This window comes from Taudactylus pleione, unplaced genomic scaffold, assembly GCF_031769625.1.
Source record: "Taudactylus pleione unplaced genomic scaffold, aTauple2 ptg000967l, whole genome shotgun sequence".
Taxonomy (NCBI): domain Eukaryota; kingdom Metazoa; phylum Chordata; class Amphibia; order Anura; family Myobatrachidae; genus Taudactylus; species Taudactylus pleione.
Genome location: NW_028285368.1, coordinates 8,776,065 through 8,793,678, shown reverse-complemented (window position 1 = coordinate 8,793,678; position 17,614 = coordinate 8,776,065). Strand labels below are relative to the sequence as shown.

General features: G+C 41.6%; 1 protein-coding gene across 1 annotated transcript in view; it reads right to left on the bottom strand.

Annotated features, from left to right (window-relative positions):
* Nucleotides 1-2,536, bottom strand: part of SUSD1 (sushi domain containing 1) — a 281,173-nt gene extending 278,637 nt beyond the window's left edge. The window contains exon 1 of the mRNA XM_088460052.1: nt 2,398-2,536. Within this exon, the coding sequence (XP_088316178.1) occupies nt 2,398-2,473 (76 nt within the window). The 5' untranslated portion in view covers nt 2,474-2,536. The remainder of the gene's footprint in view (nt 1-2,397) is intronic.
* Nucleotides 2,537-17,614: the final 15,078 nt, after the last annotated feature.

The following is a 17,614-nucleotide window of genomic DNA, read 5'->3' as shown; positions in this document are numbered from 1 at the left end:
GGTTTGCCAGATGTTCTGCACTGTGTCCCGACATTTTTACTTTAGTATAAAGATTTTCTCCACATTTTCACCAGCTCAGCAAGGCTCGCACAAAAAACATGAATTCCCCCAGAGAAAATGTAATGCGAGTTTGGAATTGAATTGCAAATGCAATTCACTATGCAACTTCTCTGTGAGAACAACTCATAGGACCCAACTGGCTCCTAACTGAATCGACTCAATAATGTCTAAAGATGGCACAGACATGCTAGTTTTCCTGTCTATACACTGCCTACAAGTACTGGCCAATAATACATTAGAAGGCTGCAACATTCAAGTCAAATCCAAATAGAGAATAATGCTTCTGGACACATGCATACTCATGTTATGCTACTTATGAATTCAGTATGATTTACCATCGGCCGCAGGGGTGAAAATCCCGATCGTCCAAGGTAAGTATTTTCTAACCCTATTCTACCCCCTAACCCTAACCCTCTCTTAGGGGTGCCTAACCCTAACCTCCTTCCCAAGTGCCAAACCCTAACCCCCTCTAAGATCCTAAACCTAACCCCCCCTTCCCCGCCGCCTAAACCTAAGTCCCCCGGGGGGGTGCCTAACCCTAACCCTCCCTTCCCCTAGCCTAACCCTAAACTCCCGGGGGGGGGGACTTAGGGTTAGGGGAGCCCTAAACCTAAACCTCCCTCCGCGTGGCTGTCCGTGCCCAGCACCCGGCTTACCTTCGATCAGTAAGCCGTGTGTCAGGCTCCCGGCATCGGGATTTCGACGCCTGTCATTTAACCCCTTGCCGGGATTGGATTAGACAATTGGGAAGCCGGTGGTCAGGATTATTTCTGTTGGATTCCCAACTGCTTCCCCTACTTATTGTCAAACATAATCATAAACTGTTGTTATTCCCATACGTTCCTTATATATCAGGTGTCTTTCACACAATGCAGATTGTACAGCACTGAGACATATGTCAGCGCGTTATAAAAATTGGTTGTGTATTATAATAAGAATAATAAGAATAATAATAATAATAATAAAAACAACAACCTCAGAATGAGCTAATGTGGTTGATTGAGTACTTACTGGCCCAATGATAGAGACTGTGATCCATCCATTGATACACTTAAAAAAAAAAACCACTAACAAATAAAACACAGTAAAAGTTCTAATAACATTCAACAATAAACTGTATATTACATTTTTCAGGAAGTTTCGAGGACTAAAATGTATCAGCTAAATTGTGACCATGGGGCGAGGTATATTTCTACACACAATAGGCTACATTTTCAGTAATCCCATTGGACGGCAATGCAGCCAGCTACTTTGACTAATTTCTACAGAAAACAGATGACATCGAAGAACAATCGCTTCCACTCAACTAACGTCAGGTATTGTAACTCAAGTTCTGAGAGAGTGTGATCACTTTTACTTATATTTGTAGCCGTTCTTTTACTTACAGTGTTGCAGAATAGTACTATTAATTGTTGTGAAGCATTAGAAATGCTCAAGGCTGTAAAACAACAAACCAGCATATTGAATATAATGTAAATCTTTTAAAATTGATTTTAATTGTGTAAAATGTAAATTAGAAACTGATTGCTTGCTATTTTTACTTTTTCTCTTTAGAAGGTTAGAAACATCTCCGCCTTAATCTTTAGAAGGTTTGATACACCTCCCCCATAATCACTTGCACGTTTTCTCACTGATAAACATTAAAAAAAAAACATTTTTACACTCACTCTACTTTCAAGATAAAGGTTTAACAAGAGAACACACCAAACATAAAGCCACCCCACAGTGAGGGAAAGGCCGACATGATTATGTACATGACACTGAGGTTGTGGCTGGGAATGGTCCATTTATCAATATGTCAATATATATTCATAAATTCACCTGACAAAACAGAATAATTGGAACCATCTATATTATTAGCTCTGCACCTTGACAATTTAATCTCTCAAAGTGATATTACTACTTATAATTTATTTCTCTCCTTATTTAGCGTCCAATAACAAAACCAGAGGAATAGATTGCATTTTACTATGCTTTATTTACAGCACCTAGAGAGACCCCCAGTAATATTACAAATTTTAGACATTTGCTGTAATACAACTACATATGTATGCCTTTGCTGATCTAAACATTTACCAAGATGAGGGCATATACACATATATATATATATATATATATATATATCCTTAGTGAGCGGAATTGCATTGCTTTTTTTAAGTTTGTGGAAGACATTCAGTAGGTTTTGTGAAATTGTAAGGTTTTTTGTTTATGGAAGTGACATTTTCATTATAGAGACAACTATGTTTCTAATAATTGTTTTAAGCATGAAATTCTTTCCTAGCAGCAAAGTAATTAACCCAACACAATCAGCAAATATATTTCATTGATGAGACTCACCAGTCCGCCCTTGGGCACAGCAGAGGAGTAACAGAATTGCCACCAGGAGTGCCAGCTGTAAAGTACTTAGTGTCATGTTATCACAAACTCTTTTTACACTCCACCCAGTGCTCACTTCTTGGCTCTGGCAGTTCTGTCTCCTTTCCCCTTAGCACTTATAAAATAAGGCAAGAGCAGAAACCCCTGTTCTATCAGATTGAAAAGCGTCATTTTCCTGTGGGCAGCCCATTAATACAACTCCCAGGCAGGATGGAGCTTACACATGTTGTGACTCATTCTTCTTGAGACCTAAGACTCCAGCTGCTGACAACACAGCTAACAAGACACCTTACTCTATAAAAATAATACAAAGAATTATACTAAGAAAATGACCCATTTGAATTCTCTTCCTGAAATTACATTCTATATTTGTCAAGTGGATAAAGCTGTTAATATGATAAGATAACTTTACATATGGGATATGAGATAGCAGTGCTGTGTGTACCGGTTGTCTGCTGTGACCTGACTTCTTAAGCAATATGTTGTTTGTGTATGAGAAAACCCTCATATACGTCATGTGCATAACATGTAATGCTGCGCGCTTATACAGTAGGTTTGGCAATAATAACCTCAAGCTCATTTGTGCAAGCACACATTTGGTTACATTATACAGTATGGAAGGAAGCCACAGAACAGCATAAACAACTATACATACACAACAGAACTTATTTTATAACTAAATTATTTTAGATATTCCAATTATTTACAAATTACGTGTACAAACATTGTATAAATAAATACATACAGAATGGAGTGTACAATCAGTTTAAATGAATGCATGGGTAAAATAAACAAAATTAAATGTTTTTTTACCTATTAAATGTATAGGTTAATCTAAAATATATATAACATATATACACTCATAAACAGAGGAGTTCCTTCCAACAGTTATTACTATACTATGCATTAGAAAGCAAGACTCTTGTATGGGCTGTAGATATAAAGCAGTCACTTTGGGACATATCTTTTTCCTCCAGATGGGAATTTCTCTTGTGTAGCTCAGTCTACCTCCCTTGTGTTTCCTTCCAACTGATGTACCGGGCATTTAAGCAGTTTCAGCACTGCATGCAGGTGGAGCGGTTTGATAAGGCCCCTTTGCTTGAAATGACCAGTCAGAAAGGCAGCTGTATATGCTTCTGAGGAAAATGAAATGAATGGTTTTAGTTAACTATTACTTTATTTTCTACCATATAAAGCTATGAAATATGCTAATGCAATATATGTGAAATATGCTAATGCTATATAAAGAACACAAAACAATGGATAATAATATTGCAAACTGAATTATGATTGCTCCAGTTGCTGAATGATGCTATTGACTATCTGTATGTTGGGCCTGGTTTAGAGTTGTATTTTATTGCTGCCGCAGCTACGATTTTCACGGTTTAGGATTTGCGAAAACATGCTAATGCAACAGCCGGCGGGACTTGTACTGAGACAGAATATTGCTCACCTTATGAAATAAATAGACATTGCGGGCCTGATTCAGTATTGCACGTGATCGCACGCAGACCCTTCTATGCCTCTGCGTGATTGACAGGCAGAGGCATTTAAGGGACGGTGCGGGGGCGTGGGCAGCCGGCGTTCGCAGAAATGAGGGCCTGAGGTGAAGGGGTTAAGGAGAACATTTTTTTTTTTTAAAAACCCCGATAAATATGTCAACGTAAGATCAATCTTTGTGGTAGGTTCCGTATATATTAATTGCAATGTTCTTAGAACACAGGTTCTCAAACTCAAGACCTCACACAGTGCATGTTTTCCAAGTCTCCTCACAATCACAAGTGAAATAATTAGATTCACCTGTGGATCTTTCAAAATGTGTCAGTGAGTAACGAATACACCTGAGCACCTGCTGGGTGACCTGGAAAACTTGACCTGTGTGGTTCCTGAGGACCGAGTTTGAGAACCACTGTCTTAGAATAACACTTTTGTAGCGGAGTAACAGTGGATGTAATTAGCACAAGTTCTGGTAACCGTAAACTCTGCAGAAGCTCTGGTGACTCCTGTATGCACTTCGGTTGATGAGATTTGTTAGAATACACCGGCAGCATACATACAGTGAGGCTAGAGCACCAGGGTTCACAGATCACTTACAGTCTGCACTGCAGTGACTTGGCCAATCCCTTGAAATGTCAGTTGTGGGTGGTAGGACAGGGGAGCCCGGGATTACAATGGTGCACACACCGACAGTGGGTGCATTGCCGTCGCTATGTACAGCCAACACACACCGGTGACGATTACCCTTATTTAAGCAATCAAGTGCAATGCCCACTCACCTAATACTTATACTGAGGCACCCACCGGAGCCAGCGCAGCTGTCTGCAACTGCGTACATATATACAGCACCGGAAGCAGATCATGCAAGCATCGACTCCCTGTGAGAGTCTATGGTTACACAGAATAGGCCACCACAACTGAGATGCCAGATACAGCCAGAAACATCTGGAACACGTCTCCGTTTTAGCCTTTTACGCCCAAGTACCTCCCACTAAACGCTAGCTTCCTGTCAATCACTTGTGATTGAATCCTCACTACAACCATAATCACAATTCAATCACCACGTGTGTGCATTCTGGCAGTGACCCATGCGCAGACCACAGATAATCATTGCGTGAACATCGGAATAGTGTATAAATGAGGCCCATTGTCTGCATATTATTCATTAGGAAGATGATGTGTGAAACCCAATTTTGCATCAAGAGTTCTAAGCGGTTATCTAGAAACTTTATTGCCTTAGAAATTAAACTGTTGTTAACCGTATATAGTAATCTCAAAGGAAACATGGATTCAATTAGATTAACACTATTTTGAATTTCATATTCACAACTTTCCTCCTCCTATTAGTTGCACTACTGATTGTGAGAACCATTCACTTAAGCAGTGTCTGTTGCTACTAGTCTTCACTCATGGTATTAGGGTCTTTGGAATGCAAGGTAGCACCTAACTGGGAAGACTACTATGGACCTCCTCCTTCATCATGAATCGAAAGACCACAGCGTACAAACAAGAAAATTTATCCATTTAGCCCAGTTTATCCATGCCCAGCAGTTTGGCTTCACCGGACCCTGGTCTGATTTACTAACATGACCAATAGTGAGGCTATTGATTCTGACTGGATTATTAATGGGCTCGTTTAACGAATGCTACAATTTTAGGGTCGAATGACCGATATTACTGGCATTATTGCAACATGTGTCGTTTGGACAGCATTAAGGGGCATAATCAATTAGGTGCTAGAAGATTAAAAATCCCGGACATGCGATTTTTGCTATTCAATTAGGTGCAGAGTTGTTAATTTTTTGAGTGGCGGGAGATTTTTTGTTCTCGCAGCCCCAGAGCATGACCACTTCTTCCTACGGTCCTAATTGCTTTGGGACCCCTGTGGCATCCTCCCTAATGACTAATTAATAAATTGGAAGTTTCCAGTTAGCTTAATTAGTCATTAATTACTCACACATATTGGATACCACGGGTATCATAAGCAAAGAATCCAATTCAGAGTTGCATACAAATTAGATTTGGCATTCGATTTTTCAATTTTTAGCACCGTGCACGATCCATAGGTGAGCGTAGCCATCTAAGGGCGATCCCAAATCATGTTCATCTGAGTGGCGAGTTCACTTGTGGCGAATGGACATATGGTAAGTTGACCAAAGGTGTGCTGAGGGCATGCAGCTAGAATTGTGGGCTATACAGAATTGTGCGTTTACAGAGACATGTCTAATATACTGTAAGATGGATCTCTTGCACCAAGTAGGGCTTGTGTATGGTTGTAATGATAGTGATGAGGGCTATTTGACCAAGAAAATGCATAGGGGAGATCTGGTCACATAGATCCATTCAGCACAGTACATCCACCTTTAGTTCTGTGCATGCAATGCGAGTGCAATTCAGCCATATAGAGTATTAAAATGACCATTGTATGGGTGATTTAATTTCCAATTTACAGGAAACATTTGCTACTGAACAGATGTATTGGCATGTAACACACTGTGGGGGTCATTTAGCAACCTGGAGAACACTGGGCCTGATTCAGACCCGGTCACAAGCACTGTGCGCTCGCAACCGGGTCGATGGTGGCCCAGAGTGCATGCGCACGATGGAGCCGGCTCCGTCGTGCGCATGCGCGAGACCCGGATAGCGACGGGCAATCCGTCGCTCCGGGTCTCGTACCAAAGGGGGCATGCTGTCGATGTTGAGTGACAGCACACCCCCTTTGGTGGGCGGGCTGGGGGAGTGGCTGCCCAAACGGAGGCTTTCCCATGTGAACGCCTCCGTTTGGGGCCAGCCCGACTGATGAGTGATGTCAGTGGGAGAGATTTCAGCTCTGTTAGAGCCGAAATCTCTCTGGGGCTTGCGGCAACGAGACCCTACCACAAGGGTCTCGTCGCAAGCCCGATGGTCGCGATGGTCTTGACCATCGCGACCATCTTCCTGGCCGCTCGCTATAGCTGTGGGTGGTCACACACAACTATGCAAGCGGCCAAGAGGCCGTTCTAAAAAAAAAATAGCCCGGCCCTGATTCAGAGAGAGCGCTCTGTCAGGGCGTCCGGCTCTGAATCAGGGCCACTGTTCCATACTCCTTTGTACTTTGAACAGAAATGACGCACTGACCTCTGTATATAACATCTTTTGAACTGACCTGTCCCTGATAGTGATAAAATAATTCCGAGGGTTAAGAAACATAAGAGTGGCTTCCTCTACAATATAGTCATGTCATAATATACTGTATATTGCCATACTGCGATAAAATGCAGTGGTGGAACTCCTTCCAGATCGCCCTACAGTAGGGGTGGGTAATAAGCGGTCCCCAGCTGTTGTAGAACTACACATCCCAGCATGCCCTGCCACAGTTGCTATTTGGCCTTGCTAAACCTGTTGCAATGCATGCTGGGATTTGTAGTTCAACAACAGCTGGAGGGCCACTTATTGCCCACCCCTACCCTAAAGCAATATCCCATTTTCCCTATCCACCTTTTTTACTTCTATCCATGTCTCGGTTTGTCCTAAATGTTACAACCCATGGTTGCTTATATATTCAGACAGGATGCTGCCAGTCTAAATCCCATCAGTAGAAGCCCGACACGGGACTTAAGAGAGGCATCTAAATACCAAAGCCTATCTTAACCCAACGCCGGAATCCACACAGACGCCATCCTGAACAAGGTAAATCCGGGGCATCTTAGCAGTTAGCCACGGGGGGGGGATAAGGTTTAGGCACCCCTGGGGGAATTTAGGGTTAGGCACCCACCAGGGAGATTTAGGGTTAGGCTAGGGGAAGGGGGGATTAGGATTAGGCACCCCCCCGGGAGGCTTAGGTTTAGGGTGCTGGAAAGGGGGGTTAGGTTTAGAGTTCGGCACCACCCCGGAATTTTAGGGTTAGGCACCACCAAGGAAGGGTTAGGGGGGAGTAGAGGGGGGGTTAGAGTACTTACCTTCCCTCGTCAGGATCTCCTCCTGTTGGTCTTCCGCAGTTGGGATTTGGTATTTTGATACCATTCCATTCAGTAGTTGATCAAAATCATTCAATCTCCAGTACTGTAATCATATTCCAGGAAGACACTTTATGTAATCTGGTCATTCAAACTTACTGTAGCCCCAATTGTTATGATTTTCAAGTGGTGTGCCACAACTAGTGCACAAGTATGCCACGACACAGGCGGCCTGCCAGCCCAGACACACACTGACCAGGTCCTGGACATGCACTGGCAGCTGCAGCAGTGTTGGACAAGGAAGCCCGATTATGATTGAGAAGAGCGAACCAGGTGAGTGTGGAACTCTCCTTGTGGCACTGCGTGACATAATGTGATCTAAGGGACACTACTAAGTGTCATAATGTGATGTAAGGCCTACTACAGTGTGGCATAATCTGATCTAAGAGGTACTACAAAGTGGCTTTGGGTCAGTGAGGTTTGCACTGTAACCTCTCTCAGTCAGTGCAGTATTATTTCTTGTGACTTATTACTCGCTTGAAGCAAGAATAAGATAAGGAACATGAGTTCCTACTTTATATTTATATGCATGTGCCTGCTGATACCTGGAGAGCTCTATGCCAGGCTTATTCCAGATCAGACTCATGCCACCTTGCAAGATGCTTTCGGGGAACATCTTAAGAAACAGCATCATGTACGCCACAATGTGCGGCATCATCTGCGCCATCAGGAGTGAGTGGCATAAGACAAGTGTGTTTACCCAAGAATTGTGTCTGGATGGTGAAGTGGCTGCTGATTGCCATTGCAGCCTGTGCAGTATTTATATACCTGTGCTCTTACTGCTCATACAAATGGCTGCACAGTTATGGGGACAAAATACCATTCGACCAACTGGCAGCATTATAAGGCAATCCTAACCTCCACCTGCGGCAATTCCATCTGCCAGCTCCATCAACAAATAGACAAGATCAGTGCTTCTGTTTCTCCAAGAATCATAATCTGCTGCTTCCACATTTATTATCTGCCTACTGCATCCATGTGACCTACTGTATACACCACACATTTTCCAGCAGGATGGTTGGGACGGTCACACTCTATGATGGATGATGCATACATGGAACAACCTCAGGAACGGCATCAGGCATTATTGTACATGTGCTGTATGCACAAATATGGTGAAGAATACTATATGACAACCTGCAAGCAATGTATGTCAGGCCTTAAAATTAAATCCACCGGCTAACTCTAGCTACCAAGGGCCAACACGCTATATATTATATTGTACAGCAATATAGTACAACTTGCTAAATAAGGAAAAATAAAATGTGTTATAAACTAGATGTAATGATGTGATTTGTGTGGTTTTATTCATTGATGAGCTCTGTCACACTGCTCTGGAACACACTCATTGTTACATACTGTAGAAATGAAACCCAGTTATGTTGAAGAACCTGCATGTAGTAGTCCCCCCTATGCAGTGCCCTCAGTAGTGGTCCTTCTTATGCAGGCCCCCAGTAGTACCCCTTATACAGTGCTCCCAGTAGTGGTCTCCCATGCAGTGCCATTTATACAGTGACCCCAGTAGTGGTCCCCCCTATGCAGTGCCCCCAGTAGCGAGACAGTGTCGCTATACAGTGCCCGCAGCAGTGATACAGTGCCGCTATACAGCGCCCTCGGCCGGTAGTGTCCCTTACCACAACAAACATACACACACAAAACACTTACCTGAATTCCTGCTCCTGTCACGGCCGGTACTGTCATTTCCGCCGTCCTCTCGCTTGGTACTATGGGAGAGATGTCAAGACGTCTCTCCCATCACCCACTGCGGGAGCTGGAAGGTGGAGCTCATGAGTGAGCTCCAGCCTGGCTACAGCAGTGGGCGCTGCAGCCAATGAGAGTCTGTGTGACTCTCATTGGCTGCTGAAACGCACACACAGCCGCTGGGTAGTATTATTGTACTACCCAGCGCTGACGGCGGTGTGTGTGGTACTGTGTAGTGCGGACCACACTCACTGCGGTCCACACTACACTGACTTTACAGGACCTGGACCGTGGCTGGCGGTGCCCAGGGCACACGCCCCGGCCCACCCCCCTTGGTTATGCCACTGGTGATAAATTGCTGGCAGCTGTGTGCAGTCCCGCTTGGGGTGCTTCCTTAATTCCTGTGTTCTTGAAAGGTAGGGCTTAATAGGGCTGGAGATGGTCGATTGACAAATATGCTCATGAACCAAGTGTGCCCCTATAATGTTATCCAGGATCTGTACGAAGTGTCTGACTCATGCATTTCTCTGTTAGCTACAGCTTCGTCAGAAGCTTAGTGACAAAGCTGTAGCTAACAGAAAAACGCAACTCTATCTCCAGTCCTTTTAAGCCCTACCTTTCAAGGACACAGGAATTCAGGAATCACCCCAAGCAGGACTGCACAGAGCTGCAGGCAATTTATCACCCCGGGAATCCTCCTGTCAAATGGCATGGCCCTTTGCTATTAGACACGGTAATTAATTTCAATATATCTACCTGCAGGTTACTCTTCAAATTTTCAACAAGTGACTCCTACTGCATTTTTTGTGTCGGGACTCTTATATATACACATACAACTTTTCTTTGGTTGTTTCAAAAAGATTTTTATCTATATTGGAATTTTATTGAATGCTATATATTTGACTTTTTGGTTGATGTAATGTGAATAAATTCATATTTTTACATCTATTTCCATGCAGTAGTTAAATATGCGCATAATACCTTTCACTGTTCCCATTATATCTCCTCCCTGGATGACTCCCCCTCCATCTGGCTACCTCTCCAAGTCCTTTAGTCGCATCCTTTTTGTTTAACACACACATTTCAAAATACTGTCATGCCTGGGACTCAAACTTCTCACTTCTCACTTCTCACATGGCAGACACATACCTTACACATGGAGCTATCTACCCCACAAATTCGGATGGCAGCCCTGAACACAGCCACCGATTCCCGACCCAGGTGTTACCAACTAACCTCAAGTACCTTTTTTGTTGAGTTAGGTGCATACACAGATCTTTCTGTCTCTGGTATTTGCTGAATATACACTACAATTAGAGCTCTATACCTTCAGTTAGTGATCTACACGCTCTGGCTTGTGCACGGCTGTCCTGATGGACAAATCCTGCTGCAGGTGCAGCTTTACCAGCGCTCTCCTACAACTAGAGCTGGTGAGTTATACTGAATAATTATTGTGTATCATCACTGCAGACCTTGGATTCACACTCTATTTGTAAGTGACACCTGCATAACAATGGTACAACAAGATAAGTACCCCTTCATCATCGTACGGGACAAATCAGATTTGTCATCGGCGTTGCCATTCCCCATGAGGCCACATCCCTTTTTCAGTTGGGCATATTATGTCCCTATTTGAAAAATGGGGGGAGGGGGATCGCCAATGCCCTTTCTGGCCCAGGGCACCAAAAAGTCTAGTTACGGCTCAGCCTAAAGGGGATGCTTCCTAATGCAGGACATTCCATTTTGAGTGTAGGTTTTCTTAATTAAGGCACACTGTCCCTTTCTGGGACAGTCCTAATCTCGGAGCTAAATTTCCGACCCCCAGCTTCATGAAGGCTGTTAACAAGGAGATGCCTACTCTCTGGCAGTGCTAGGCTTACTGATTAGCTCAGCTGTGTCTGGGAGTGTGAAACAAGAGTGTGGGAGATGGACCATATCAGTGTGGAGCTTTACTGAGAGGGAGAGACCGAGATCGCCACTGATGAGTCCCCCTTTTCAGGCCTGGGCAAAGTGCCAGACCCAATTTTTTAGCAGGCAATTTCAGGTACTTGGTAGACAACTATATTAAATATATTAAGTGGTCCATGGCCCCCTAAGTTTCTGGGCCTCAAAGCAATGGCACCCTTTGCACCCACTATAGCTATGCCCATGTCTAAAAGGTACCCTAAAGTGGCATAATTGTATCTAAAGGGAACTACAATGTGGCATAATGTTATCTAAAGCCACTACAGTGTGGCATTATTTGATCTATGGGGTACCACAATGTGGCATAATGTGCTTTAAAAGGCACCAATGTGGCAGAATGTGAACTAATAGCAGTACATAGTGACAGAATGTGAACTAATAGCAGTACATAGTGACAGAATGTGATGTAATAGCAGTACATAGTGGCAGAATGTGAACTATTAGCAGTACATAGTGGCAGAATGTGAACTAATAGCAGTACATAGTGACAGAATGTGATGTAATAGCAGTACATAGTGACAGAATGTGAATTAATAGCAGTACATAGTGGCAGAATGTGAAGTAATAGCAGTACATAGTGGCAGAATGTGAACTAATAGCAGTACATAGTGACAGAATGTGATGTAATAGCAGTACATAGTGGCAGAATGTGAACTATTAGCAGTACATAGTGGCAGAATGTGAACTAATAGCAGTACATAGTGACAGAATGTGAACTAATAGCAGTACATAGTGACAGAATGTGATGCAATAGCAGTACATAGTGACAGAATGTGAATTAATAGCAGTACATAGTGGCAGAATGTGAAGTAATAGCAGTACATAGTGGCAGAATGTGAAGTAATAGCAGTACCTAGTAGCAGAATGTGAAGTAATAGCAGTACATAGTGGCAGAATGTGAATTAATAGCAGTACATAGTGGCAGAATGTGAAGTAATAGCAGTACCTAGTGGCAGAATGTGAAGTAATAGCAGTACATAGTGACAGAATGTGAATTAATAGCAGTACATAGTGGCAGAATGTGAAGTAATAGCAGTACATAGTGGCAGAATGTGAATTAATAGCAGTACATAGTGACAGAATGTGAAGTAATAGCAGTACATAGTGACAGAATGTGAATTAATAGCAGTACATAGTGGCAGAATGTGAAGTAATAGCAGTACATAGTGACAGAATGTGAATTAATAGCAGTACATAGTGACAGAATGTGAAGTAATAGCAGTACATAGTGGCAGAATGTGAATTAATAGCAGTACATAGTGGCAGAATGTGAAGTAATAGCAGTACCTAGTGGCAGAATGTGAAGTAATAGCAGTACATAGTGACAGAATGTGAATTAACAGCAGCACATAGTGGCAGAATGTGAAGTAATAGCAGTACATAGTGGCAGAATGTGAAGTAATAGCAGTACATAGTGACAGAATGTGAACTAATAGCAGTACATAGTGGCAGAATGTGAACTAAAAACTGTAAATAGTGGCAGAATGTGAACTAAGCGGACTGTAAAGATAAAATCTCTCCTTTAAAGAAAACATATGTGGTGCCTTGACAATTTTAGCATCTTTTCAGTGTGCCGCAAGGTGAAAAAGGTTGAAGATCACTGATCTAATGGGTAAAATTGAAACGCGGATTTCTCCGGCTTGCATGAGTACCTAGCGCTGACATCCAAGGAGCTTCTACCAGATGTGAAAGCAGCTCCACTTGCAACCAGCACAGTGTTCTAGAGTACAGTATATTTCACTGTATGAGACTTTGTTGCACTAGAGTATTTGCATTGTAAAGGCTACATGTATTGTGTAATTTCCAATGATAATGTTGCCACTGGGAGTATACTTATTTAGCTTTGTCTAATTTTCATTCTGTTAAAGGAGCAGCAATGAAGTACTACCTAATAATTCTAATTTCACTAGCCACTTTTACTTGTAAAATTGAAACAGGGAGTTTTAACCCTATGGGGCATATTCAATTTCAATATGATTGTAATTTCAATATGATTTAACCCAGTTTATTTCATGCAGCCCCAGAACAGGTGCAAAGTCAGGGAAAATCCCTATTTTAAACAAAAATGTCGCAACTTGCTTCCGAGCCCTTTGGACACCCCAGTAATTACTAATTGGAAGTTTCCAATTGGCTTAATTAGACATATCATTATTGGAGTAAAAAAAAGGCCTCAAATTACCCCCAAATCTATTTTTTTGTTGTTTATATGCACCTCAAATTTAATCAAAGTATTTATTTAAATGAAAATAATTGTGTTTTTTTATAATTTTTTTCAATTAAATTGGCCTTGAATTACCCCAAAATCACCTTTTTTCGACTTTTTGGGGTTTTTTTGTTTGCATTTAAACAAAAAGTTTGCTTTTTTGTCCTTGTTTTAGTGTATTGGCTTTTCACTCATTTTTTATTTTTTTATTTAATTGCTGTGGGATTTTAAGAGAGAAAGTTAACATAACCAATTCTTTCCAAATGGATATTGCGGGAATTGGTTGCGCACATACCTGCATTAATTAAAAAAATGTTGCAATGGCTGTAAATATGTAATATGTCATTAATAAGAATATTCAGATGAATTAAAATGCAGTACAACTGTCTATAACTTATGAAACATTTAAAAATATAGGAAAAAAATTTAAATATTTGTATTTAAAATAGGGTACTCCAATGAATACAACAATCTCCAGTGTGTTCTATTGATAAGGTGGGACTTTTTCTTCTAGATAAGATTTTTTTTTCACATAGAAATGGTATTAAAAATGTACTATGTGTTACTGGTGAACGCACATGGAAACACTGAAATAGTCTCTGAGCTTTGAATTCATAAAGGACATGAATCAAGATAACATTGTTTTAGAAAATGTTAAGTGTACAGGTCTTCAATAGCAGCAGATCTATTCTTAGCCCAATGTCATCAAAGCCAATTCAAATGCCATGTGAAAGGAAAACTAGTATATTCTGTTTCACCGTAAAAAAAAAAAATTGCAAGAAAACTATTCCCATGGGACACTGCTTATTTTATTATTTTGCTTCTGTCATAAAATACAAAATATTAGACTAAAATAAACTATGCTACTGATACAACATCATGTTATCTATTATCAGAGATATACATATTGATGCTAATTGCTGTATAATCTCCCTTTGACCTAATCATGGTCTGTTGTTATCACTATTGGGCTTTGTTCACACAAGTCAATGATTACCACAATTCTGCTATATTAAATATAAGCTTATACAATGGTTTTGGGTAAGCCCAAATGCGTTTTTTAGGGTGACTTAACTTTTGAATTAGGTCAGTATTTAAAACTAAAGGGAAAAGATAATTAAACAATTGCTGGGAAAATTAATACAATATTTGCTTATAAAAGGAAGAAAAGTGCTTTCAAATAATGATGTGCTCAGATTCACTCAAACTTTAAAATGTAAAAGTTATGGGGGGTTTAGGATAATGCAGTGTAAATTTTGAAAAATAAAAGCGAAAAGGTACAAGCCACGAATTTCCAAAATGATGCAGACTTTGCAAATAATTTGAAGCTCACCTAAAGATTTTTGTTTTGTTTGCTAAGTGTGTGTTTATCAAGAGTGTTCTAGAATGCAGGGATGCCATCAGAAATTGTGGGGCCCTGTACAAATGAGACAGGGCCCCACCCCTTACCTTCTCTGTGGCCTCAGTCCCGGTGGAGCCCCGTCACCCAGAGGAGGTACATGCTATGTGTTATGAGGTTCCTGAAAAATTTGTATAAGACTCCAAGGGGTAAATTTACTAAGAATCAAGATGGTCCCGATTTGCAAAGTGATTCATCTCGCTGGACCTTGCCAAAACTCGGGTGATTTAATCACTTTTTTTTTTTTTTAATTTACCAACAGGCGATTTGAGGCTAAACGAGTTGGCCGATGGTGAAGCAGAACGAGATATCTCTCCGAGTAACTCGTTTTGCAGGGGAATACTCACCCGACATTGCAGTGTTTTCTCTCTGCAAATCTCTCCCGAGCTAGCAGCCTGCACATATCAGCGAGATATGTGCTTGCTGCTTGTGTGTTAAGACTTGTAAAATAGGGTTAAATATTTTTAAAAAAATTGACGTGAGGACCCCCGTCCAGGACTTGCCAGCCAATCCTGGTTCTTAAAATTACAGGGAAAAAAATGTGTAGGGTTCCACTGTAATTAAAGAACCAGCACCAGGCAGCAGAGACAGAGCTGGTTTTAAATATATGGATAAAAAATTGGTGTGAAGTTACCCCTATATTTAAAACCAGCCCCAGACCCTTTCTAGCAGGGGACTGATGCCACAGCCAGGGGTGCCCTTTCCCCGGGCCCCCCAGCCGCAGCATCAGCCCTGACCACTAGTCAGCCCAGGCCAGGGATCCCTGGGGAGTTGGGGACACCTCCAATAAAGGGGTCCTCCTCTCCAGGGCACCCCTGGCCTAGGCTGATAGCCAGGGGCTATCCCCAGCACCCTAAGGCGGTGGGTGCCGGGACGATAGTGTTAGTGTGTAGTGTAAATAAATGGTTTAATATTGTCTTTAGTTGTTTAACTATACAGACCAGCAAGCCTGCCCCACAAATACCAGCATGCGGGGCATTACGGGCCCGCTGGCACTTGTAGTTCCACAACCAAAGCAATGCGAAAAAAAATACAACATACACCATGAAAGTAAATTTTTATTATAACATACATGCACACTCACACTCACACTCACTATCACATATACTCACCTAGTATCCATAGTAATCCATAGGGGTTGTCAAAGTCAAATAATTGGATATGATCGCGTTACAATTATTTTCTGATGATATAGTCCTCTATGGTCGGATGACGTGTTACTAGGATGCTACTTTACGTCGGTGCAATCCAATGTGCACCAATGCGAATCCACAATACACATACACTGACGCACACATATATATATTCACATATGTACACGTAGACGCTCATATGCGTCTACGTGTACATATGTACACATATTTGCTATCTCAATACACAGACGCACATATGCGAACGCATACATATAAAATGGTTCCCACACATTATAGTTAATAACCAGAGTTATTAAAGGTATTGTTATCTAATAATTATGATGTAATATGTACTTAAAGGAGATCTAAGGTTCAGAATACAGTGGACATGTCATGTTTGGTATGATACTAAATCCCTGTTTATTTGCAGACATCCGTTTCTGTCAGCAAAGAAGTCGCATCATGCGTCCGTTAGTTATGGATGATAGGGAGTTATTGAATAAAATGTTATAACTTGTATGCAGTGTTGTAGTCAGTTTTAACCAGTTGTTCGGCGGGAAACTACACAATGTGACCGTTGGAGGATTGAGCCATACCCCTGATGACACCGTATGAACTGACCAATGACCAGATTGACCAGAAGCAAGAACCAATGAGAACCTGTCAATTTGTCCAATTGTTAACTCTGAAACTTGTAAGGTATATAAGCTGTGGGCTGATATCAGTGTACGGGCATCCTCTTGCGAACACAGACATCTGGATTGATGACTTTGGGACCAGTGCACACGCGTATGTATCGGGCTGTACTATTTTCATTGTTTTTAACTCTAACTGTTAAATCTTACATCGTGTTACCCCTTTTTATATAAATAACTTTTTGTGCTTTGGAACCACACGATTGGACTGGAAAGCAATTCTTTTTTAAGAGACTTGCAGTGCTAAATAGCAACTTATAGGAATCAATAGGGTACCTATAAAAACAAAATCCATACTCACCTCTCCTATGCGTAGTTCACGTCCTCTTCTCCAAGTAGGCATCCAAAGGGTTAAAAAAAAAAACAGGAGTTACCGAATCGAAACTGGACTGAGCAAAGCTATGTTTCCACATAGCTTTTCTCCGACATTGTATCTACTGCTGTATCCACAAGGTTAATTGAAAGTAACCTTGTGGTTACAGCAGTAGATACATTGTCGCGGTTCCCACAGATTTCAATGGAGATTTCTCCCCATTGAAGTCTATGAGGAGACATGCTGACCGCACACAGCCAATCAGTGAGCTTCTCCA